Source organism: Orcinus orca, chromosome 3, assembly GCF_937001465.1.
Source record: "Orcinus orca chromosome 3, mOrcOrc1.1, whole genome shotgun sequence".
Classification (NCBI taxonomy): domain Eukaryota; kingdom Metazoa; phylum Chordata; class Mammalia; order Artiodactyla; family Delphinidae; genus Orcinus; species Orcinus orca.
This window is the reverse complement of record NC_064561.1, coordinates 8,178,265-8,203,478: the sequence shown is the minus strand read 5'-3', so window position 1 is coordinate 8,203,478 and position 25,214 is coordinate 8,178,265. Positions and strand designations below refer to the sequence as shown.

The 25,214-nt window shown below is 46.9% G+C and overlaps 2 protein-coding genes across 7 annotated transcripts in view; one reads left to right on the top strand and one right to left on the bottom strand.

Annotated features, from left to right (window-relative positions):
- ADGRE3 (adhesion G protein-coupled receptor E3) overlaps positions 1-25,214 on the bottom strand; it is a 247,176-nt gene that overhangs the window by 55,790 nt on the left and 166,172 nt on the right. The gene's annotated exons all lie outside the window — the stretch shown is intronic.
- On the top strand, positions 995-24,618 carry ZNF333 (zinc finger protein 333). Of its 6 annotated transcripts, none has more exons than XM_033401199.2 (12): positions 997-1,268; positions 4,331-4,374; positions 5,423-5,546; positions 5,971-6,066; positions 9,405-9,487; positions 12,532-12,648; positions 13,862-13,949; positions 20,919-21,007; positions 21,607-21,733; positions 22,150-22,245; positions 22,745-22,821; positions 23,324-24,618. In XM_033401199.2, exons 1-12 carry the CDS (start codon positions 1,205-1,207, stop codon positions 24,419-24,421), a joined length of 2,103 nt encoding a protein of 700 aa, XP_033257090.1. In that variant the 5' UTR covers positions 997-1,204; the 3' UTR covers positions 24,422-24,618. The 6 variants fall into 6 exon arrangements, with proteins under 6 accessions (XP_033257093.1, XP_033257091.1, XP_033257090.1 ...); XM_049708492.1 differs by having other exon boundaries at positions 999-1,268; positions 5,968-6,066; positions 20,922-21,007; XM_049708491.1 differs by having other exon boundaries at positions 999-1,268; positions 5,968-6,066.

The following is a 25,214-nucleotide window of genomic DNA, read 5'->3' as shown; positions in this document are numbered from 1 at the left end:
CTGCTTCTGAGCTATTGTTTCTTTGATCTATTTGTGTATTCCTGTGACAGTAACACACACAAAGAGCTTTAATCTCTAGCCATAACTCATTATTCAGTGTTCCCAGAACATGTATTCCCCCCTTGCCTCTGTGTTTTTGCTCACAATATATCCCCAAGTTGCAACATTTCTCACCCACTGCACTAACCATTCTCCATGACTTGATATTCATCCTTTAAGATCTACTTTCAACCAACTATGCCAAATTTCTTTATTTCTCTTCCACATATCCTTATCAGTTAAAAAAATTATGCTAATACACCACATATGACAATGTGTTGAGTTAGTTTTATTGGAATGGATCAATCTCATCTCTCTCTCCACATCTTCCCTCCAATCCTCCACTTGTAGCACGCTTGCAGGAAAGGGCTTTGTAACCTTAGCATGTAGCAATCAACTGATACTCTGTAGGTTACTTATTGAGAAAAATAATACACGCAGTGCTTGAAATATAAACGATATCAGGGAACTGGTCACAGTGGTTGTTTCTGGGGAGGAAAACTTAGGGATGGAAGGAGATCCCCATTTGAACTTTTCCTATATGTATGTATTATCTGTACGACATAACAAATACATAATTTTAAAAAGAACAGTCAAATCTATCTATTGTCTTGAATAGAGTTTCACATTTTATTTTTAGTAAGAAAGGCAAATTGTGGAAGAAGTAGAATATATAATCTTATTTTTAGAAGAAATCAGAAGTTCTGAACAAAACAATCTTACTTATGGGTATGTTTTTGCAGGGCATTGGGTTAAGGCAAAGGAGAAGGCAGGGCGGGGCAGGGTCGGGGGGAAGGAAGGGGGAGAGGAAAGTAGAACATCAAGCGTGCCAACGAGCCAGTGAGGCCCCGCCTCTATTCCGCCCACCAAGCCCTGGCCCTCTCCCAATCCCCACCCATCGGGCTTCATCTCTGTCCTTAGCCCCGACCAGTCGGCGTACACTCCGCTCCAACCCCACTCTTTAGGCCCGGTCAGACCCCACCCCAGAGCTTAACCTCGCCCGCAGCCCTGGGGAAGGAAACTAGAATTTTTCCTCCAAGGTTGGATGAAGGAGTCAACCTTTCCGCCAGTGCCCTGAGGTCCTCTGGCCCTGAGGGCCGGTGCCCCGACCACTTCCGCTCCCGGCGGCCCTGACACCGGAAGCAGAAGTGCGCAGCGGCGGCGGATGGTGGCTGCAGTACGGGGCCGCACGGCGCGCTGCGGTGGGAGTGTCTCCGGCCGTTCTGCAGGTGCGGCCAGGCCCCTCGGGAGGGCGGGGAGGGCTCGGCGGGCGCGGGGAGAGGCCGGAGGACCTAGGACGGCTGCCCGGGCCGAGGTGCTTCCTCCCCGCGGTAACCCCGGGGCCGGGATGGGAGCCCGCACAGCTCGGCTCTGCAGCCGGGCTCCCCCTTTTCGGTCTGTCGCTCTCAGGTACCCCTTGTTCGGGCCAACAGGACTGTCATCCGCCTGTTGAAGGGAAAGTCACGAAGTACAGCCCAGGTCCCGCAGCTAACAAGTGGTGACACCAGCCGGCCCTAGTACTCACCCGTCTTCCCCGATTTGTAGGCCTACCGTATCTCCCATATGCAGGATAACTGTTTATTAATAAATCACGTTTTATTCCATATTACGTTTCAGGTTATCTAGCTCTGCAAATGGAAATTTAGGTCTGAGTCTACATGTGCAAACTGGTTTGAGTGACTTGGCATGTGAATTTAAAAAATGGAATGTACCCTCTATCAAGGGATGAATTAGTTGGTGACTGACAATTTGCACTTGCTTACCTTAGGACCTGTTAACTTAGCTTTCTTTTCCTTTTCCTTTCCTTTCCCCTCCCTCCCTCCCTCCCTTCTGACTTTTACTTTGTATCAGTTTTCTTAACTGTAAGGGGAGCATGTCCTAATAAAAGCTATTTCTCACTTATGTCACAAGTCTTATTAACATCAAAGAAAAGTAAGACTATTCAGTTCTTTTCAAGTTGGCTCCAGCCTGTAAATCGCCGTAAGGCTTCAAAAGATGGGACTCCAGGAAAAAGAACATAAGCCTTGTTAGTACCGGGAATTGAAATTGAGTTGGCAGTAAATGGGATGTCTTTTTTTTTTTTTTTTTCGGTACGCGGGCCTCTCACTGCTGTGGCCTCTCCCGCTGCAGGGCACAGGCTCTGGACGCGCAAGCTCAGCGGCCATGGCTCACGGGCCCAGCCGCTCTGCGGCATGTGGGATCTTCCCGGACCGGGGCACGAACCCGTGTCCCCTGCATCAGCAGGCGGACTCTCAACCACTGCGCCACCAGGGAAGCCCGGGATGTCTTTTTTTTTTTTTTTGCGGTACGCAGGCCTCTCACTGTTGTGGCCTCTCCCGTTGCAGAGCACAGGCTCCGGACACGCAGGCTCTGCGTCCATGGCTCACGGGCCCAGCCGCTCCGCGGCATGTGGGATCTTCCCGGACCGGGGCACGAACCCGTGTGCCCTGCATCGGCAGGCGGACTCTCAACCACTGCGCCACCAGGGAAGCCCTTTTTCTTTTTTTTTTTTTTTTTTTTTTTTTTGTGTTGGGATGTCTTTTTTAAATCATAGGGTTAAGACTCACTTCTAATGAGAAATGGAGAAAAAATTAATTCTGGAGGAAAATTAAGCATCAGATTTCAATTTGATGAGTGTGGTGTTTGTTTTTAGAGAGGATTCATGTCCCACCTTGTCTTTTTAGAAAGAGTTAACGTTTCTTAAAGACAGCTGAAATCTAGTGTTGTGATTTTTGTTATATGAACAGGCATTTTAAGTCATTTTTATTTTTGACTTGTGGTGTTGTCTTATGTGTTTGTGTGTGTGTGTTTGTGTATGTGAGTGTGCATGTGGGCACATGGCTTCTTAGTCTAACTATATTGACTTATTCTTGAGGAGTGCTGATTGTTTGGCACATTTCATTGGGGGTGCCCTCAATGAGCCAGGCCCTGTACAGGGGAAACAATGTGACTGAAATAGATTTAGTGCTTGCCCCTGTGGAGGTTTTGTTCTAGCTGGGAAGACAGATTTTAAATTAATAATGACAAGGGTGATGTAGAAACACAGAACAGGGGAACTTGAGGAGGAGATCAGCAAAAATATCTTAAATGGGACAAATGTTTGAAATTAAAAGATGAGTTTTATGTAACTAGACGGGTCAGGCTGTGGAGTCGGAGTGGGGAGGAGATTTGAAAGAACGGTGGATGCGTAATCCCTCAGGCAGTACAAAGCCTGGTGTATTCCAGGAGCTGAGAAAAGATAGGGAAAGCTAAAACACAGAAGACAAAGTACCGAATGGAAAAGCCAGGAGGAGAGGAGGGCAGGGCCCTGAAGGCCATGGTAAACTTTGGACCTTGTTCTAAGGCCAGTGGGAAGCCACTGAATCAGTGTTTTAAGTAGGGAGTAATATGATTTTGTTTGTGATTTAAACAAACCACCAACTCCTGGGTTGAGCATGGTGTTTAGGATGGACAAGAATGAATGCCAAGTCCACACATATAGCAGCTTGGGTTAGTTCAGGACTCAGACAATTGTGGAGTTGGAAAAGTTGGGGCTTGGTGGTGATCGTGGAATTGAAAAAGTTGGAATGTTTGCGATGCATAAGAGGTAGAACTGAGAGAATTTGGTGCTCGATGTATTCTCTCTACCACATGATATAGAGTAGGGCTTGGCAAACTGTGGCCTGTGGGCAAATCTGCCCCAGTGCTGGTTTCTATTAATAAGGTTTTATTGGAACACGTGTTTACGTGTTCCCTGTGGCTGTTTCTGTGCTATAACCACAGTTAAATAGTTGCCATACATGTGGCCCACAAATTTTAAGATATTTACTGTCTGGCCTTTTACAGAAAGTTTGCCAACCCCTAGTACGTAAAGTAGTTAGTACTTACCAAGTGCGGTCTGGTGGCAGGATTTGGAGTCCTGAAAAAAGTGGACACAGGTCTATACCTCGAGCGTTTACATCGTGGTTGGAGAGAGAGAGGCAAACTTACCTATACAAATACATATTAAAAAATCGCAACTTGATAAGGGCAGTGGAGGAAATGTAGAGGATGTTAGAGGTGTTTTGAGGGAGGATAAGAGGAGAAATGATCCTTGTATTAGGTGACTGGAGCCAGTAGAAACGGTAAGGGCCTGTGGTGTGAAAGGTGGCTCAGGGCCCAATATGTTCCTTATTGAGATAATTTCCGGGTAAGCATGTTTCGCTTGGCCACCCTGCTGGTCCACAGAAATGGAATTATCTGGGCCAAACCCCTGCTTGGTGTTCTGCTTCCACTCTCATTTCTTCTTTTACCTCTGTCTCTCTTATTGCAGGAAGGACACCTACTGAAACTTTAAACCCTGCCGCTGGTGTCATGGTGAGGGGGAAGGAGGTGGTTAGGATGGATGGGGGGGAATAATTATGTACTCTGGGCCCTGTCTCCTCTCTGCCTGCCTCCCAACTGAGGAAGAAAGAAGAGGGAAGTGTGGAGCATCTTTAGCCCCGTCCCCAGGACCTGGCAACCTCTTTCAGTACATGACCTCCGGAGGGAACTGGTTTGGGTGGAGGGTTCCCAAAGCGACCCTGGGGCTCTGTGCCTAATTCCAGAGTCTGACTGCAGTGCGGGGCTCATTTAGAGCCGGCAGCAGCAGAGCTCCAGGGCCATCCCTGCCATCGCTCGTGAGACCTACCAAAAACACATGGCTCTATACAGTAAAATTAAAATTAATTAAAATCCAACAAAATTAAAACCTCAGTTACTCAGTCACCCAAGGTACATTTCTCAAATGCTTAGTAGCCACACGTGCCAGTGGCTGCCTTTTTGGAAAGTGCAGACATAGAACATTCCCATTGAGCTTTACCAGTCAGTGCTGTTGTAGAGAATTCTGAGATTAAAAGGCCATCAAGTTTCTCAGATGCAATGGAAGTCCTATTTTAACAAGCATAAAAAATGACTAAATGCTTATCTATGTCTTGGGCGGCGTCCTAGGGACTTCATGAAAATTAAAAGATCAAACCCAAACTTTTGATGTCTTAAATAAGGAGTTTAGGAAAAGCTCTGTAAAGCTGAGAAGAACAGGCTCCGCCATCACTGGTTAGTGGAGTGACAGAGAGCCAAAGTTTATACTTTTGGATCTGTCCAAACGTTAAAAGAAAGTCAGTATTTTCTGCTGGGTCCCAGCAACTCCTCAGTTCTGCCCTTGTAGCACAAAAACTGCCATAGAGATAAACAAAGGGGTGTGGCTGTTTGCCAGTAAAACTTTATTCAGACAAACAGGAGGCAGGCCGGGTTTGCTAAGCCCTGCTTTGGAGAGAACACTCTCTGAATGTTCTTGCATTGGGTCTACCTTCCCCAGGGATAACCCCTCGTCCTGCAGAATGGTGAGGGTGGTCCTTGCTGAGCCGGAATATGTGTACTGTCTTAGGAATCAGTCACCTTGGAGGATGTGGCAGTGGGACTCATTCAGGAGTGGGCGTTGCTGGATGACGCTCGGAGGAATCTGTGCAGATACGCGCTGCTGGACAACTGCAAGACCCTGGCCCCCCGGGGTAAGGCTGGTGCTACTCCGGTCCTTCCTGTATGCAAATGCTTTTTAAGCGCCTGCCACGTGACCATAGTGATGTAGTGTGGGTTTCCAGTTCATGGGCTTCCACAGGATAACAGCTCCATGCATTGCTTTTACTTAATTCTCTCCATAGTCACTCGTGTGGGTCTCACTGACCTTGAGCTTGGGCTTTGGGACTTAGAGAACCTCAGTTCCATGGGGCAGAGAGGGAGCGTTTGTAGTTTGGGCCCTTGTGAAAGAACCTCACTGAGTTCATTAAAAACTGGATGTGATCACTTAGGTACCCCATGTACTTGCTCGGGGTCAGGAGCTGAGGTCCAGGTGGAGGGTGGGCAGGCAGGGGAAGCATTTATTTTCCTCTGCAAGCCCTCCCTTCTCTCAGCATGTATGTTTTTCTCCACCAGCAGGGACTCCATCCTGCAAAACCTGTCTGGTCTCCCAGGTGGGGCCAAGAGAAGAGCTGATGACAGCAGAACGAGGCATTCTCTGTGCCACGGGTGTGGGTGAGTACCAGGGGGCGTAGCACATTGTGACCCATCCAGACCGGGGTTTGAGGGTGGGTGCTGCTGGGAAGTGTCAGTCTGAGGGCATTTTTAAGGTTCTTTATTTTGAGGGGAAATAAGGTTGTTTGGGGTGAGTTCCTTTAGCTCTTCTTTTTTCACTTTTTAACTCTCTTTTTGTTGGTTTCAGAAAAAGATCTGTTCCAATTTCTCTTTTTTTAAAAAAAAATTTGAGATACATACTGTAAAATTCACCCTTTTAAAGTGTACAATTCAGAGGTTTTTAGTATATTCACAGAGTTGTGCAACCATCACCACTATCTATTTCCAGAACATTTCTATCACCTCCAAAAGAAACCCTGTACTTATTAGCAGTCCCCCCATCCCCCTTCCTGCAGCCCCCAGCAACCACTAACTCACTTTCTGTCTCTGTGGATTTGCCTGTTCTGGACATCTCATATAAATGGAATCATACGTCTGTGTCTGTCTTCTTTCACTCAGCATCATGTTTTTGAGGTTCTTCCATATAGTAGCATGAAATGCTTCATTCCTTTTTAAGGCTGAGTGATATTCCATTGTGTGGATGCACCACATTCTGTTCATCCATTCATCAGATAATGGCCATCTGTCTTGTTTCCACTTTTTGGTGATTGGGAGTAGTACTACTCTGAACATTCATGTATAAGAATTTATGTGGAGCAAACATCATTCTCAATGGTGAAAAACTGAAAGCATTTCCTCTAAGATCAGGAACAAGACAAGGATGTCTACTCTCACCACTATTATTCAACATGGTTTTGGAAGTCCTAGCCATGGCAATCAGAGAAGAAAAAGAAATGAAAGGAATACAAATTGGAAAAGAAGAAGTAAAATGGTCACTGTTTGCAGATGACATGATACTATACATAAAGAATCCTAAAGATGCCACCAGAAAACTACTAGAGCTAATCAATGAATGTGGTAAAGTTACAGGATACAAAATTAATGCACAGAAATCTCTTGCATTCCTATACACTAATGATGAAAAATCTGAAAGAGAAATTAAGGAAACACTCCCATTTACCACTGCAACAAAAAGAATAAAATACCTAGGAATAAACCTACCTAGGGAGACAAAAGACCTGTATGTAGAAAACTATAAGACACTGATGAAAGAAATTAAAGATGATACCAACATATGGAGAGATATACCATGTTCTTGGATTGGAAGAATCAATGTTGTGAAAATGACTATACTACCCAAAGCAATCTACAGACTCAATGCAATCCCTATCAAATTACCAATGACATTTTTTATGGAACTAGAACAAAAAAATCTTAAAATTTGTATGGAGACACAAAAGACCCTGAATAGCCAAAGCAGTCATGAGGGAAAAAAATGGAGCTGGAGGAATCAAACTCCCTGACTTCAGACTATACTACAAAGCTATAGTAATCAGAACAATATGGTACTGGCACAAAACAGAAACATAGATCAATGGAACAAGATAGAAAGCCCAGAGATAAACCCACAAACCTATGGTCAACTAATCTATGACAAAGGAGGCAAGGATATACAATGGAGAAAAGACAGCCTCTTCAATAAGTGGTGCTGGGAAAACTGGACAGCTACATGTAAAAGAATGAAATCAGAACACTCCCTAACACCATACACAAAAATAAACTCAAAATGGATTCAAGACCTAAATGTAAGACCGGACACTATAAAACTCTTAGAGGAAAACATAGGAAGAACACTCTTTGACATAAATCACAGCAAGATCTTTTTGATCCACCTCCTAGAGTAATGGAAATAAAAACAAAAATAAACAAATAGGACCTAATGAAACTTCAAAGCTTTTACACAGCAAAGGAAACCATAAACAAGACAAAAAGACAACCCTCAGAATGGGAGAAAATATTTGCAAACAAATCAACAGACAAAGGATTAATCTCTCAAATATATAAACAGCTTATGCAGCTCAATGTTAAAGAAACAAAAAACCCAGTCCAAAAATGGGCAGAAGACCTAAATAGACATTTCTCCAAAGAAGACATACAGATGGTCAAGAAGCACATGAAAAACTGTGCAACATCACTGATTACTAGAGAAACGAAAATCAAAACTACAATGAGGTATCACCTCACACCAGTTAGAATGGACATCATCAGAAAATCTACGAACAGCAAATGCTGGAGAGGGTGTGGAGAAAAGGGAACCCTCTTGCACTGTTGGTGGGAATGTAAATTCATACAGCCACTATGGAGAACAGTATGGAGGTTCCTTAAAAAACTAAAAATAGAATTACTATATGATCCAGCAATCCCACTACTGGGCATATATCCAGAGAAAACCATAATTCAAAAAGACACATGCACCCCAATGTTCATTGCGGCACTATTTACAATAGCCAGGTCATGGAAGCAACCTAAATGCCCGTCGACAGAAGAATGGATAAAGAAGATGTGGTACATATATACAATGGAATATTACTCAGCCATAAAAGGAACGAAATTCAGTCATTTGTTGAGATGTGGATGGATCTAGAGACTGTCATACAGAGTGAAGTAAGTCAGAAAGAGAAAAACAAATATCGTATATTAACTCATGTATGTGGAACCTCGAAAAATGGTACAGATGAACCGGTTTGCAGGGCAGAAGTTGTGACACAGATGTAGAGAGCAAACGTATGGACACCAAGGGGGAAAAGCCACGGAGGGGTGGTGGTGGTGGTGTACTGAATTGGGCGATTGGGATTGACATGTATACCCTGATGTGTATAAAATTGGTGACTTAATAAGAACCTGCTGTATGAAAAAATAAAATAAAATTAAAAAATTAAAAAAAACCTAATTTATGTGGATATGTTTTCATTTCTCTTGAGTATATACTTAGGTGTGGAATTGCTGGGTCATTTTTTAAACTTTTTGAAGAACCGCCAAACTGCTTTCTAGAATAGTCACACTATTTTACCTTCCCACCAGCGGTGCATGAGGGTTCCAATTTCTCCATATCATACAAACAATTATTGTCCAATTCCTCTTTAAACCAAACATTTCTTTGTGTGTTCCTTTTCTAATTGCTTCTTACTTGTTTGCCTGATAACACTGTCTGATAACGTCACTTTCAATCTCCACGGATTCCTTTGCTGGGAAAAAAGTCTCTCATATCCACCTCATTCCCATCACTGCCCAATTCCTACTCTTAGAGCCTCACTTTCTCACTGATAGCTTCTTCCATTTCAGTACTGACCCAAGTTTAGGGTCAATATTAAAAAAAAAAAATACATGTTGTGTGTGTCAATATCATGCCACTACTTCTTTCTGAAAGAAGGTAATTTTTTTTTTCCAATTCATTTTAGACTGGGAATCTCAACTTAAACCCAAAGAGTCTACTCCTCTGCAGGATATTTTGGAGGAAAATTCATCCCATGATTTGCAAGTGGTAAGATTCACGGGTGATGATTCTTTACTCCCTCTCATAGAAGAAGTTGAGGAATACGTGAGTTGGACACGCACACCAGCGCCAGGCAGATATTTGAGCCAGGGCTTTTCCTCAAGGACATGAAGTGTCTGGAGGGAGCATCCATGACCCATGAATTTGGGCAAATCCCACCTATCACTTAAGATTCTTTCTTCTTAGAAAGTTCCCCTGAGTAAACGTTTCCATCAGTGAGAATCAGACATTGATTGTATGCAGTGTGATTTACTCTTCAACAGTGATCAGAAACACGCTGTCTGTTAGAGATGCCCCATGTAAGTTCAGGATGTGAGAAAGCCTAGTGGTGGAACCTGCCACATCCTGGAAGAACTCGACCTGTCTGAACAAGGCGCACCTTTGAAAATGCTGAAAACGTGCCCCTGACAAGGAGCATCCCTGGGTGACCTTTTTGTCATCATCCACCGCTCATCAGGAGCAAACTCCTCCTGGAGAGAAGCCACCTGCTGATTTAACCGTGGTGAGAAAGGCTCCTGGAGGAATTATAACTTGGACCTGAACAAGAGGACCTGCAGGAGAGGGCCACTCTGATTGTAAAGAATGTGGGAAAGTTGTCAGGGGTCCCACACCCCTAGGGAGACAAGTTGAGACCCCACACTGGAAGGAAGCCCTTGTCAAAGAGTGGAAAATCATTCAGAACCAGCTTGCACAGTATGGTGTGTGAGAAAATGCAGAGTCCTGCCATCCCCCCTTTGACCCTGAATTCCTGCCTTCCTAAACTACCGAGCCTCCAAGTTTGAGTTCCCATTCGTGGGGTTTTGAAGCTTAGGGTTAGGGCTAAGATTTGGATAGAGGGACATACAGAGCCCATCTTCACCCCCAGGCCCAGAGCCAATGAGGTATCTAGCTTCCCTTCCTCTCCACCTCTATCACGGATGGTGTCAGCCTCAGAGTGTCAGAGACACTGGCACAGTGCATGGGGTGGTGAGGCCGGGGTAGTAGAGACCCCTTTTCCATTCCTGTGCCCTGAGCACGCGGAGCCTCAACCCTGCACAGCCTCGTGAGGAGTGGGCTGCCAGGCAGCTGAAACTCTCACCCCTGCATGGCTGGCATCAGACCCCAGGGCAGCCGAGCCCTCTCCTTAGTGCCCAGATCCTCCTTGTCCTTGGTTTACACTCTTGTTTCGGAAGAGAACGTCCTCCACTAGCTGCTTGGGAAAGGGCGCTGGCTTTTGAGACCTTAGGATCTGCAAATGTCTTACTGGAGCTGCTGGATCCCAGGGGCCTCGTCTGCTGTTGTTGTTGCAGTAACCCCATTATAGAGTGTTCTGTGCACCATTATAGAGCTCTCAATTGATGCCTGTTGAATGAAGGAGTGAACAGATGGGTGCTGGTAAAGACGGCTCCAGGCCCCTACCGGCACCATGCCTCAATCAGCAGATGGACCATGTGAGGGCGGGAGTACGGGCCATGAGGGACGGGTGTCCTCTGTGGTTTCTGTGGGCTCTTTCCTCTCAGTATGGGGTTCCAGCACTTTCCACAGAACTTCACTGCCAGCTCAGTAGTGAGTACTGAGTGTGGGAGAGGAGGGGCTTCTGCTGTATCTGGAAACACAGGCAGTCACAGAATGTTGTGAGTGGGCATAAGTGGTCCACTTCCTTCTATATAGAGGAATCCCACTACAGTTCCTTCTGTGTAGAGGAATCAAGCAGTTCATCCCTGAATATGCCCCTAAGTGGTCCAGCATATGTGAGGTCGGGAGTCAAATCCAGGCCTGTCTCTAGAGACCGCCGTCTTAGCCACCAGCGTCTTCTGCTTGAGGATCGCACATCCTGATACTTGGTTGATGTGGCTGAACCTTTGGTTATCCCTTCTAGGCCATGTGGGTGTCACTGAGCCTTGTCGCAATCACTGGGGCCCCTTATGGCAGCTCTGAGGTCACGTGCGAATAAGTGCTGGTGGCCAGGGACAGACCAAGGCCCTGTAGCCCCAAAGAATGGGCATCTCCAGGCTCAGCCTTCCTACTGTCCCAGGGCCACCCACGCCACCTCTCCTGCACAACACCCAGCTCCTCAAGGCTGTGGTTTCACCTCTTCTGTTTTCTGCTGGACCCACAGTGCCTGTACTAGCAGTGCTCAATAAGTATGTGTTGAGCAAATAGGCGGAACTCCTAAAAACCTTCAAGAAGAGTGATCTGTGTCAGAATTATTCTGATGAAAACATGTGTCTCAAAATGGTACCCCCAGGATTTCAATTTACGGAGGTGACTGAGTGATGACATGGAGAGGCCAGTGACAGCGACTTACATTTCTTGAGAGGAGGGGGCTGGCCACACCACACAGGGCCACATGAGGAAGCACCAGCATCAGTCAGGAGGCTGACAGGAGTGAGGGGAGACTCTAGGCTAGAGCCTTCATTGGTTTTCTGTAGGAAAGGCAAGGCAGGGCAGGGTAAACATCTTAGGATTGGTGAGTTTGAGTAATAATTCTGGGGGATCTTGAGGCGCAGGGGCTGTCGCCAGTTGTCTGGTACCTGGCCTTGGTGATTTAGGGCAGGGGGAATGTTGGCTTGGTGTGTGAGAACTAGATAAAGGAGGTGGTTCGGAGTACGAGCTGTGGATCACAGGGGAGATGTAAGCAGCTGTGGCCATTAGTTTGGCCCTGTGATTGACGGATGCCAGGGGCATCCTCAAATATGGAATCTAAGAAAACAGAATGAAGTTCATATTCAGAGCCAAGGGCTCCCAGCCTTTCTATAGCAACCTTTCTAGTAAAATATCTTGTAGCGCCTCCAAGGGCTTGTGGCCTGACCTCCAGACAGGGCCTCTCCAGAACCAGAAAGGGGTCAGGTCTGTCTCCAAGCTCTGGCATGATCAGTCCTCGTTGGTGGCAGGGGCCCACAGTGCAATAGGGGGAGTCACGAGGTCTGAAACTACCAGGCCCACGTTCCCCAAATTCTGATGGCACGAGCCCCAAACTTAGGGTCTCTGAGGGTGAGAACAGCCTCCATACCGCCTCTGTCCTGCTCAGCACCCTCCATGCCTTTTCCCAGGGGCTGGGGCTGGACCTGAGGATGCAGATCAAGCCCATGATGGGAGAGAGGGGGACACCTCTGACTCCAGGGGACCGGTCAGCTCTCCAGGAGTCACCTTGGTCTTCTGAGGACACAGTAAGCCTGGGAAGTGGTTTGCTGGGAGGGCCCCAGCCCCATCCAGGAAAGCCTAGGGTTCAGGAGTTTTGTTAGGTGGGGAGGCAGGAGGGAGGGATGAATCTAGGGCCAACTGCCAACTGTTGGGGGAATTGGGAACATGCTGGAGGCCCAGGCTTACCTCCTGGTAGGAACTGCTGGACATGCCGTGGCATTTCTGCGTTGAATGTAAATATCCCTAGTGTGATGTCAGGCCCAGAGCAGTCCTAGGGGAGGGGCTAGCACCTAGGGTTCAGCCCCTGCCTCTCTTCGTCCAGTCCTTCCACCCTCATTCCCACCCTGTCCATGGCCAGGAAACCTACAGGAATGAGTGGGTCCAAGGGCTGTGTGAAGAGTGTCCAGGCCGGTAACCAAGCTCTTGGCTCAGGGCCTTGTGTTTTGGTACTGAGGTGGACAGAGTTACCGAGACGGACACTTTAAGGTGTGCTATGAGCCCCGCGCTGAGGAGGAGGGGCCTCCTCTCACCTGTCCCTGCCCATCACCTGCCCTGAGGGACCTGCCACATTTACTTCCCATAATTACTTCCCATCCACCACCAAGTCCTACAGACTTTTCCTCCAAAATATAAACCTACCTCTGACTGCTCCTTCTGTTCCTGGTGCCACCACCCTGCCCAGAGCCACCGTTATTTCTCCTGGACCCCCGAGAACTGCTCCTGACAGGCTCCTGCTGCCACTGGGCATCACCCTGGACACGAGGCCAGAGGCATCCCTTAGAAATGCAAGTCAGTTCAAGTACCCTTCCCAAGGGAGTGGCTGGCGGTAGAGGAGAGTTCAGGTCCTTTGTCCCACAGCAGGGCTTCCCCTCCGGAATAGTTTACTAATGTCCCCTCATTTGCAGGGGTCCACCTCTGCATCCTCCCTCTACCCCTCAATCTGCTGGCCATCCACTGCCCCTCTCTGCTCCAGCATTTCCCCCACTACCGGAGGCTGCTCAGAGGAGACCTCCCTTACCCAGGCCCCCTCTCTCCATCCCATCTTGGAGTTGAAATTCCACGACAGTGGCTAACTTTATACTGAAGAATTGTAAACCTGGACAAGGGAACAGGGCCTGTCCCTGTATGTTCAGTGTGTTTCCCCAAAGCAGGGCCAGTCATGCCAATTCAGTCTGGGTGAGCAGGTGTGAGTGGATCCCACCGACTGTGTGACTAATATGTTCCTGTCACTCTGTCCAGGGGCTGAAGGTGGCTGTGCAGATTCAGAGGGTGGCCATGCCGGAGCCTGCGCTGCGCCTCCTCAACCTGTTGGGGGCTGGGGATTCTGGTGAGTGAGAGCTGGGTGGAATTGACAGCCAGAGGGCCCCGCTTTGCTGTGTTGTGTCTGGGAACTTGCATCCGCCGCCTTTTCCTCTGACTGCAGTCGTTGCCACAGGGAGAGAATGTATGAAGCAATCTCTCATTATTTACATACGCAAGGGGAAAGGCACTTTCTAGGGATTGTGGGCTGGGATTCTTTTTTTGTTTTTTTTGGTCTCAGATCTTTCTGTTATGGAAGAGCCGTCCCCACTCAACTATGGCAAAGGCCAGACCTCTTTTGGGGCACGGTTAAATTCTCCACTGCGCAAGCATGTCGATGCTGAAGGTTACAGTTGAAGTTACTATAAGTGGCACATGTTTGAACTGAGCTTTTAAAAAATGAGGCTAAAAGCCACATCTCCTGAGAAGTGGGGGAAAAAATTAATTCTGGAGGACAAATAACATTGTAGCTTGTACTGCAAGGCGTTTGTTTCCTTCCATCTTAATTTATTGTAAGAATAATAAATTTTGATTATTAATCATATCATCCAGTCTTGCATTTGGAATCTGTATTATGCCACTGACAGGAAGTAATGCTTAGATTTGGGTTATATGTTGTTGTTCTATATATTTTTGGTACGCCTTCTGGGCCAGGCTCTGCCATAATGTACTCGTTTTATTTATTTATTTTTAAAATTTTTATTAGAGTATAGTTGATTTACAATGTTGTGTTACTTTCTGCTGTACAGAAAAGTGAATCAGTTACATATATCCATATATCCACTCTTTTTTAGATTCTTTTCCCTTTTAGGTCATTACAGAGTATTGAATAGAGTTCCCTGTGCTATACAGTAGGTCCTTATTAGTTATCTGTTTTATATATAGTAGTGTGTATATGTCAATCCCAGTCTCCCAATTTATCCCTCCCCCCCTTTCCCTCCTGGTAACCATAAGATTGTTTTCTACATCTGTGACTCTATTTCTGTTTTGTCAATAACTTCATTTGTACCGTTTTTTTAGATTCCACATATAAGTGATATCATATGATATTTGTCCTTCTCTGTCTGACTTACTTCACTCAGTATGACAATCCCTAGGTCCATCCATGTTGCTGCAAATGGCATTATTTCATTCTTTTTTATGGCCGAGTAATATTCCATTGTATACGTGTACCACATCTTCTTTATCCATTCCTCTGTTGATGGATATTTAGATTGCTTCCATGTCCTGGCTATTGTAAATAGTGCTGCAGTGAACATTGGGGTGCATGTATCTTTTCAAATTATAGTTTTCTTCGGGTATATGCCCAGGAGCAGGATTGCAGGATCATATGGTAGCTCTATTTTTAGCTTTTTAAGGAACCTCCATACTGTTCTCCATAGTGGCTGTACCAATTTACATTCTCACCAGGTTCCCTTTTCTCCACACCCTTTCCAGCGTTTATCGTTTGTAGACTTTTTAATGATGGCCATTCTGACCTGTGTGAAGTGATTCCTCATTGTAGTTTTGATTTACATTTCTCTAATAATTAGTGATGTTGAGCATCTTTTCATGTGCTTTTTGGCCATCTGTGCCATAAAGTACTGTTGAAGTACTTGGTGTGCTCTGTGCTTTTGAAGTACTCTGGAAGGTACTCTTGAAGTACTCACCGCTGTCATCCTGTGGTGAGATGGGCACTGGGAAACAATTGCAGACCAAACCCTGAGGCCCTCCCCCATGGAGTTCACAGTCTGGCTTGGTGGTCAGATTTTTCAATGGAGACTGGAATGCAATGGAAGCATATAACAGGAGGGCTTTATCTTGGGGGGCAGGGAGGAGCTCTGGGAAATTTAAGTTTAGACCAAGTTTCTCAACTGCAGCACTGCTGATACAGGGGCTGGATCTCTGTGGTGGGGGCCGTCCTGCATGTTGTAGGATGTTTAGCAGCATCCCTGGCCACCACTCCCTAGCTGGCAGTACCACCTCCCCCTGTATTAGTTTGCTAGGGCTCCCATAACAAAGTACCGCAGGCTGGGTGGCTTAAACAACAGAACTTTGTTTTCTCACAGTTTTGGAGGACAGAGGTCCAAGATCAAGAGGGCCGTGATCTGTTCTTTGGCTTGTTGATGTCCGTCTTCTTCCTGCATTTTCCCTCTGTATGTGTCCGTGTCCAAATTTCCACCAATTACATTGGATTAGGACCCATCCTACTGACCTCATTTTAATTTAATGACCTCTGAAAAGACCCTATGTCCAAATACAGTTATATTCTGAGATTCTAGGGGTTAGGACTTCAACATATGAATCTTTGGAGGGACACAGTTCAGCCCATAACACCCTAGTCATGACGACCAAAGACATCTTCAGGTGCTCTGGATTGTCCCCCTCTAATGCATATGTTGATGCCGTAACCTCCCATGTGGCTGTATTGGAGACAGGGCCTTTAAGGAGGTTGTTAGGGTTAAATGAGGTCTTAAGGGTGGAGCCCTGATCCCATAGAATTGGTGTCCTTATAAGAACAGGAAGAGAAAAAGCAGAGTTCTCCACCATGTGAGGACACAGTGAGAAGGCAGATGTCTGCTAGCCAGGAAGAGCATTCTCACCAGAGCCGGACCATGCTGGCACCCTGGTCTCAGACTTCCAGCCTCCAGAACTGTGAGAAAATAAATTTCTGTTGTTTAAGCCACCCAGTCTGTGGTATTTTGTTACAGCTGCCCGAGCTAAGATACTAGACACTGCCACCTGACCTCTGGGAACAGGGGTGGCTTAAGACCATAATAATTACCGTATCGTTTAGATGTTGGTCTGTTTGGAGGTTTGGGGAGAGGAGTTCAGGCCTAGGAATGGCATCTGTAAAATCCACTGGGCACCGGGGAAGAAGAGCCTGGTCTTTCAGCACCTGGGAGGAGGATGGGCCTCAGGAGGATATGAGTGGTGGGTGGAGGCAGTTAGGAAAAGGATGGTGGTGGCCTAGACTTGGGGGTGAGTGTGGAGTAGGTGTGTCAGGGGTCCCTAAGACCACTCCCAGATTTGACGATTTGCTAGGAGGACTCAGGACTTAGCTTACAGTTGTACTCATGGCTATGATTTATTCCCTTGAAGGGATGCAAAGCAAAGTCAGCAAAGGGAAAAGCCTCATGGGGTGAAGTCTGGAGGAATTCAGGCACAAGTTTCTGGAGTCCTCTCCCAAGGGAGTCGCATGGGACACGCTTAGTTCCCCCAGCAACAAGCTGTGACAACACGTGTGCAGTATTATCTACAGGGAAGTCCATTAGAGACTCAGAGCCCAGGGTTTTCCCTGGGGGCTGGTCATGTAGGCACCCTCTGCCCAGCACATACCTAAATTCCAGACTTCCAGAAGGAAAACAGGCATTCAGCATAAACCACACTGTTTGTACAAACAGTTTAAGCAGAGAGTGAGCCCCTCTTATCAGTTAGGGTGGTGGGAACCCTCTCGAAATCCAAGTTCCCAGAGGCCAGCTAAGGGTCAACCTTGCTGGCAGGCCTTGCTGAGGAGAGCAGTCAGGCCTGCTGTGTTAACTCTTGTCTGCACACCAGGTAAGCTAGGAACCATGTAAGATGTACACAGGAGGTCGAGTTGAGATAGTTTGGTGAGTCATGTGTGCATTCGTTTACCAGACATTCCAGGGCTTTTTTTTTTTTTACATCTTTATTGCAGTATAATTGCTTTACAATGGTGTGTTAGTTTCTGCTTTACAACAAAATGAATTAGTTATACATATACATATGTTCCCATATCTCTTCCCTCTTGCGTCTCCCTCCCTCCCACCCTCGCTATCCCACCCCTCCAGGCGGTCACAAAGCACCGATCTGATCTCCGTGTGCTATGCGACTGCTTCCCACTAGCTATCTACCTTACGTTTGGTAGTGTATATATGTCCATGCCACTCTTGCTTTGTCACAGCTTACCCTTCCCCCTCCCCAGGGCATTTTTATATGCCAAGCACGGTTGGGGGGTGAGGGTGTAGCAAAAGGAAAAGGACCCCAGGCTTGTTCTTCCGAAGCTGCCAGTCCATTGGGGGAGATGGAAGATAATCACCTAAGGAAGCAAAAAAAAAAAAAAAAAAAGTAGCTGGTTATAGATAGGTAAGGGCTGTGAAGAAAGGAGAGGGTCTTTTTAGAGAAAAGAAGGGTATTGGGGAGGAGAGACTCTCCGAAGGAGTGACATTTAAGTGGGTCCAAATGAGAAGGTATGATATAGGCATTCCCCATAGCAGGGACAGGGTGGGAGGAAGGGGAATGGGGTGGGTGGAGGTGGGGAGGTGGGTGTAGAAATGTCATCACTGATTTTTTTTTTTTTTTGACTGATCGTTGGGGTCAGAGGGGGAGGGATTGCTCATCTGAGATCAGGGACACTGGAAGAAGGACAGGCTTTGAGAAGAAGGTGATAAGTGCATTTTTTTTTTTTTTTTGGATGGAGTGGGTGAAACAACAGAAATTTCTATCTCAGTTAGAGGTCAGAAGTCTGAAATCAAGGTGTCGGCAAGGCCATGCTTCCTGTGAAACCTGTAGGGAAATAATCTTTCTTGCCTCTTCCTAGCTTCTGGTGGTTGCTGTAAGCCTCAGTATTCCTTGGCTTGTGGATGCATCGTTCCCATCTCTGCCTGCCTTGCCACGTGGCTTTCTCCCCTCATTCGGTATCTCTTCTCCTCTTACAAGGACACCATTTGTATTGGATTAAGGGCCCTCTACTCCACCATAACTTTATCTTAACATCTGCAAAAACCCTATTTCCAAGCAAGGTCATATTCTGAGGTACTGGGGGTTAGGACTTGTTATTTTTTGGGGGGACACAGTTCAACTCATAAAGTCTGCTCTCTGGACCCCCCAAATTCATATCCTCCTTACATGCAAAATACAGTCACATGATCCCAACATCCCCAAAGCTTTTACCCATTCCAGCATCAACTCTGTCTAAAATCTCATCTAGATATTGACCCAGAATATCCCAGATCTTGTCATCTAAATAATCTAAATCAGGTATGGTGAGACTGGGGGTGTGATCCATCCTGGGGGCATAATTCCTCTCCATTTGTAAATTGGTAGAACCAGAAAACAGGTTTTCTGCTTCCAAAATACAATGGTGGGGCTGGCATTGGATAGACATTCCCATTCCCAAAGGGAGAGGAAACAAGGGTCCCGGGTCTCACGTACGTTTGAAACCCAGCAGGGCAAGTTCAAAGCCTGAGAATGATCCTCTGTGGCTTGAATCTCTGTCCTCCGCCTCCTGGGGCAACAGCTCACCCCATATAGCTCATTTTGGATGTTTCATTCGTATTCCCCCAGGTAGATGAGTGGAGATATCGGAGCCAATGGTTGTGTATATGGGTCTGGAGTGCAGATGTGAGAGTCAGCCTGGAGATTTGGGCCTTGTCAGGTAGTTGGGAATTGACGCCCAGAGCCGGGGACGGTGCCTTCCGAGGCGGAGACTACAAGGTGAGAAGAGGAAGGTGTGCACCTTGGGGACACCAGCAAGTGATGGAGGAGGAGCCTATACAGGAAACCAGGAGGGAGGCTGCGGGGTGGGGGTGGGCACTGAAGCCCAGGGGGGTGGGTTTTAAGATGGAGGGGTTGGATGACTGAACATGTCAACTAGATCCCCACTCTGGATGGAGGTCACAGGTGATCCTAGTGAAGTGCTGGTCCTTGGAATGGTGATGTTGGGAAGTGAGTAGAAGGTGAGAAAATGGATACAGAGATTGCCCACAATGGGGAACAGAGAGATAGAACAGTAGCTAGAGGGAAGTGTGGAGTATTACAGCTTGAATTGTGACCACCCCCAAAAAAGCTATATTGAAGTCCTAACCCTCAGCACCTGTGAATGTGACCTTATTTGGAAATAGGGTCTTTGTAGATGCCATCAAGTTAAGATGAGGTCATGATGGTGGGCCCTAATCTAATATGAATGGTGCCCTCGTAAGAAGGGGAAAGTGCCATTTGAAGACAGGAACACACGGGGGGAGGACAGCCATGTGATGACAGAGGCAGAGATTGGAGGGACACGCAGTTACAAGCCCAGGATTGACCTTCACCACCAGAAGCCAAGAAGAGGCAAGGAAGGACTCTACCCAGAGTCTCAGAGAGAGTGTGACCCTGCCCACACCTTGATTTTGGGCTTCTGGCCTCCAGAACTCTGAGAGAATACATTTCTGTTGCTTTAAGCCACCCAGTTGTGGTTTTTTTTTTACAGCAGCCCCGGGAAACTAATGACATGGGGTCAGGGATTGGATGTGATTCAGGTTTAATTACCAAGGGGAAAGGTCCCATCGAGAGGGGAGGTGAGGGTGCAGGGAGACAAGGGTTGGCTGGGGAATCACTTGCTCCTCTGTAACAGTCCAGAGTCAGGAGGCCTGGTGCGGATGAGGGATGTTATTGATTTGAAGGCAGGAAAGGAAGGATGCTTCCTTCTCAGGCACACTCACAGGGAGGTGGCGGTTTCTCTGTCCCCTACTTGTGGTAAGTCCTGGGGTGCTATCGGCCCTGCAGAGTTGGGGCAGAGGAAGGGGCCCAGCAGCTAAGGCAGGACAGCTGACCCAGGGCTGAATCAAGGGGGAGAAGGGGGTGCCCCAGAAACTTCAGAGTCTGTTGGTGACTTGAGACTGTGGCTCCAGAGATTTGGAACAGAGGAAACGTGTGTGTGTGTGCATGCGTGTGTGCATGCATGTGTGTCTGTGTGTCTGTATATTTCTGTGTGTTTGTGCTTGTCAGTGTGGGTATGCGCATACTGTGTATGCGTGGTGTGTATGTAAACATTTGTGTGAGTGTATGCATGCGTGTGTACTGGTGTGTGTGAGTGTACATGTGTGCCCAAGCAGCTGGGAGTGTGTGCAAGCATATGTGCGTGCATCTCTCTGTGTACATTACATGTGTGTGTCCCTGGGAGTGTGTGCATATGTGTGTGCACATGGGGTCATTCACAGGGTGGGCAGCCCTTGGCCCTGCAAGTGGGGTCACTGGGCCAGGCCCAGACCCTAACGGCTCCCCTCTTCTCCTCCAGCAGTGCCTGCTCAGGACCCCACCTGGCTCCGGGAGGAGAGCACAGAGGAAGAAGCCGTGGCTCCTGGGACACTGAACACTTGTCTGCAGGTAAGTAACAAATACTTGTTCTTCTTGCTTTGCCTCCTTGTCCCCTTCCCCTGTCTGGGAGTTTCTTGACCCCAGAGGACTGGTCTCCAGGCTTCCAGGCACTGGGCCTCTAGTGGTGGGTGGGCAGTGACCCCACTCCCTCATTCAGGCCTTCCCCCGGTTATCAAGGGCCATGTTCAGCTGAATGTCAGGAGGGAAAGCAGGGCGAGGACGTGAGCTGTCCTTGTCTTATAGTCATCATGGTCTCCCAAGAGCAAACAGTTGTCATTTACCAAACATTTTTCTCTTGCCTGTAACGCGATCAGGTCTGCTGGACCCTGGGGCTAGAGGGGAAGGACTTCCCAGCTAGTTGTTAATAACTAAGTCCTGTCATGAAGTTTAGGTCCTTTTCTGCCACCCCTTGGGATGCAGTCATTTAGGGAGGGAAGAGTAGATGGAGAAGAGTTCTAGTTCTGAGGCCTGAGCAGAGAGACCTCAGACTGTGTCTGAACATCTTCTACATGTAAGTGTCCCTTTCCCAGGCCTGCAAGCCCCACACTGTCCTCTTGAGTATTGGTCGGGGTGGCCCCTGGCTGAGCAGGGACGGGTGTGCGTTTTAGGAACCAGTCACCTTTGCGGATGTGGCCGTGCTGTTCACACCGGAAGAATGGCTGTTTCTAGACTCTGCTCAGAGAAGCCTGTACAGAGACGTGATGCTGGAGAACTATAGGAACCTGACCTCTGTGGGTAAGGCTGGCCTCGCTGCTTCATCCACACACTTGCGCAGCTACTATGGTTTCCCGGAACTGTGCTAGTTTCGGAAATCGAGAGGTGAAGAGACAGGAAGGTCCTGCCTTCATTGTGCTTATAGTCTAGTGGTTTCTTCTTGGAAATGAAGATCTGTCCATTGTTTCTGGTCTTCTCAAGTTTGTCCCTGAGCCAGGCGCCGGGTTTTGGGGACTGGAGAGTCCCACTGTCCTTTGGGAGCCAGTGAGGGAGCTTGTACTTTGGTTCCTTAGTGAAAGAGCTCAGCCGTGCCATCAGAATATAGGTGTGTCCATTTTGCTATTCCTATCTCCAGTGACCCTAAAGACTTCAGAATATCGGCTCCCGTTGCATGGCAGGCACAGTTGCTCATACCCTGCATCTTTTCCCATGAGCAGGAGATCAACTCTGCAAAGCCAGTACATTTTCCCATTTGGAGCAAAGAGAAGAGCTGTGTGTCACTGAGAGAGGGATCTTCCCAGGAACCCACTTAGGTGAGCACCAGGCAGATGAGGGGTGCTTAGTGCCCTTGATGGGGAAGGCTGTTGGGTTGAGCTCCCTCAGTAAATTCCACTTTCTTTCCTCTTTCTCTTCCCTTTTTATCTCTAATGCTTTACTTTGGCTTCATAGAAAGATTTATCCTACCTCCTTTTCACATTTAGCACGTCCATGTGTATATTTCATCCAGTTCCTCCCCACTGTATGTTCTTACTAATACTTCCTCTCAACATCAGTCCCAATCTTCATAGAATCCCTTCTTAGTAAATTATCTACTATTTCCATTCCTTGTTCCTATGATTACGTGACTCCTCACGTAGCCAAACACCTTAAAATTTTCCTTTACCCTCTGATACATTCCTCTTATTCATAGTTTCTTCCCATATTTAGGATCAGTATTAAAAAAATCTGCACATGCCTAGCTTTTTTTGTCATCTTGATCCCACAGTTTCCTTCTCTGTGCGCTTAATATTTCTTCCCCTTAATTCATTCCAGAACCTCAACTTCAACCACAAGACTCAATTCCTAACCAAGATATTTTTGCAGAGATTTCATCCATTGGCACAAAAAGGGTAAGGCATAAAGGGGTTATTCTTGTTCCTCTACAGTAGGAAATGTCTGGGATTGCTGTAGGTTAGAAACACAAGAAACCCAGAGAGAGATTCAAGGCAAGTGGTACTCACCTAGGAGAAAGCAGTTTCTTGGGAGAGAGTCTGTGAATGTCATGAATTGGGGGAAAACTCTAAATGTAGATCAAGTTGTGGCTTTACAGAGTTCCCAAAGCTAACCATTTTCGTAAATTTGACACAGATGTAGAGCATTTAAAACTTAATTTAGCCTTACATAATACAGAAAAAGTCTACATCTAAGAAGTCCCATGAAAGTAATGAAAATGATAGCTCTTTGTGGCAGAGTATCTGCTTGAAGGAACTCAGGGTAGAAATGGTATAGATACGCTAAAATGGTAAAATCTTCAGCTATAGGAATGTCTCTTTCCTACACTCAGTTCACTTGGGGGAGAATATCTGTGAATGCAATAAAGCCTCTGGTCTTCCCATTTTCCTCAATTGACAGGAGCAACCTCAGACTGGAGAAAAACTCTATAAATGCAATGTACTAGGGAAACCTATTAACAGCATCAAACCACTTTTTCAGTACCAGAGAATTCCTGCAGGAGGGAACCCCTGTGAATGCCGAGAGAGTGGAAAACCCTTCTTCCAGACTGCTCACCTAATCGTGTCTGAGAAAATCCATAGCGGGGATAAAACCTATGCATGTAACAAATGTGAAAAATCGTTCAGATACAGCTCCGATCTCATCAGGCACGAGAAGACTCACACTGCGGAGAAGTGCTTCGAGTGTCAGGAGTGCAGGCAGGCCTTCAAGTATTCCTCAAATCTGCGGCGGCACATGAGAACTCACACTGGAGAGAAACCCTTCGAGTGCAGTCAGTGTGGGAAAACCTTCACGAGGAACTTTAACCTGATCTTGCACCAGAGAAACCACACGGGTGAGAAGCCCTACGAATGTAAGGACTGTGGGAAAGCTTTCAACCAGCCGTCCTCTCTGAGGAGCCACGTGAGAACTCACACCGGAGAGAAGCCTTTTGAATGTGGCCAGTGCGGGAAAGCCTTCAGGGAACACTCATCACTGAAGACACACCTGCGGACCCACACCAGAGAGAAACCGTACGAATGTAACCAGTGTGGGAAGCCCTTCCGGACGAGCACTCACCTGAACGTACATAAGAGGGTCCACACAGGGGAGAAGCTTTATGAGTGCGCCACCTGCGGGCAGGTCTTGAGTCGTCTCTCGACCCTTAAGAGTCACATGCGGACCCACACGGGAGAGAAGCCCTACGCGTGTCAGGAGTGTGGGCGAGCCTTCAGTGAGCCCTCATCCCTCAGGAAACACTTGAGGACCCACACCGGCAAGAAGCCCTACGCATGTCAGGAGTGTGGGCGAGCCTTCGGCCAGTCTTCACACCTTATCGTACATGTGAGAACCCACACTGCAGGGAGACCCTACGAATGTAATCAGTGTGAGAAAGCCTTCAGGCACAGCTCTTCACTTACCGTGCATAAAAGGACTCATGCCAGGAGAGAAAACGTCAGAACTGGCGGCCTGCCTTTATCAGTGTCTCTTGCATACGGTGGGCCCCATGCTGATTAACTTCCAATTTGTAAAAACATAAACATCCAAGGCTGTGATCATCTCTCATAGTACTCGTTAAGCGACATCCCATGTTTTGATGTATAATATTTTCATTTCAGTTTAATTCTCCATATTGTCTTAGTTTCTTTTACCACTTTTTCTTTGACACACGAGTTAAATGGAATTAGGTTTTTAAATAAAAGTACATGGGTATATTTTTATAGAGGCATAATTGTAGTGAAATGCATAAATCTTAAGTGTACAGTTGGATGAGTTTGACAGATGTATACTTGTGTGTAATCAATACTCCATTCAGGATATAGACTGTTTCTGTCGTCCTGGAAAGTTCCTGCATATATATGGGTGTTTCTTTTTAGTTGCCTTTTTGTTGTTGGTTTCTAATTTAATTACACTCTTAGCAGGGTATGTGGTCTTTATGTTGTTGAATGTTAAGTATTTGTGGAGATTTGCTTTTAGGTCTAGTGTGGTGCGTCCTGTTAATTGCCTACCAAAATTGCCCCTTCTTGCTTACCAAAGCACTTAGGGTTTTTTTTGTTCAGATTGGGTCTGTGCACTATTTTTTTTTGTGTGTGTGTGGCTTAAAACAACAGAATTTTATTCTCTCAGAGTTCTGGAGGGCAGAAGTTGAAATCAAGGTGTCTGCAGGACCACACTCCCTCTAAATGCTCTAGGGGAGGTTCCTTCCTTGCCTCTTCCAACTTTTGGTGGCTCCAGGTGTTCCTTGTCTTGTGGCAGCATCTCTCCCATCTCTGCCTCCATTTTCAAATGGACTTCTCCTCTGTGTGTCTGT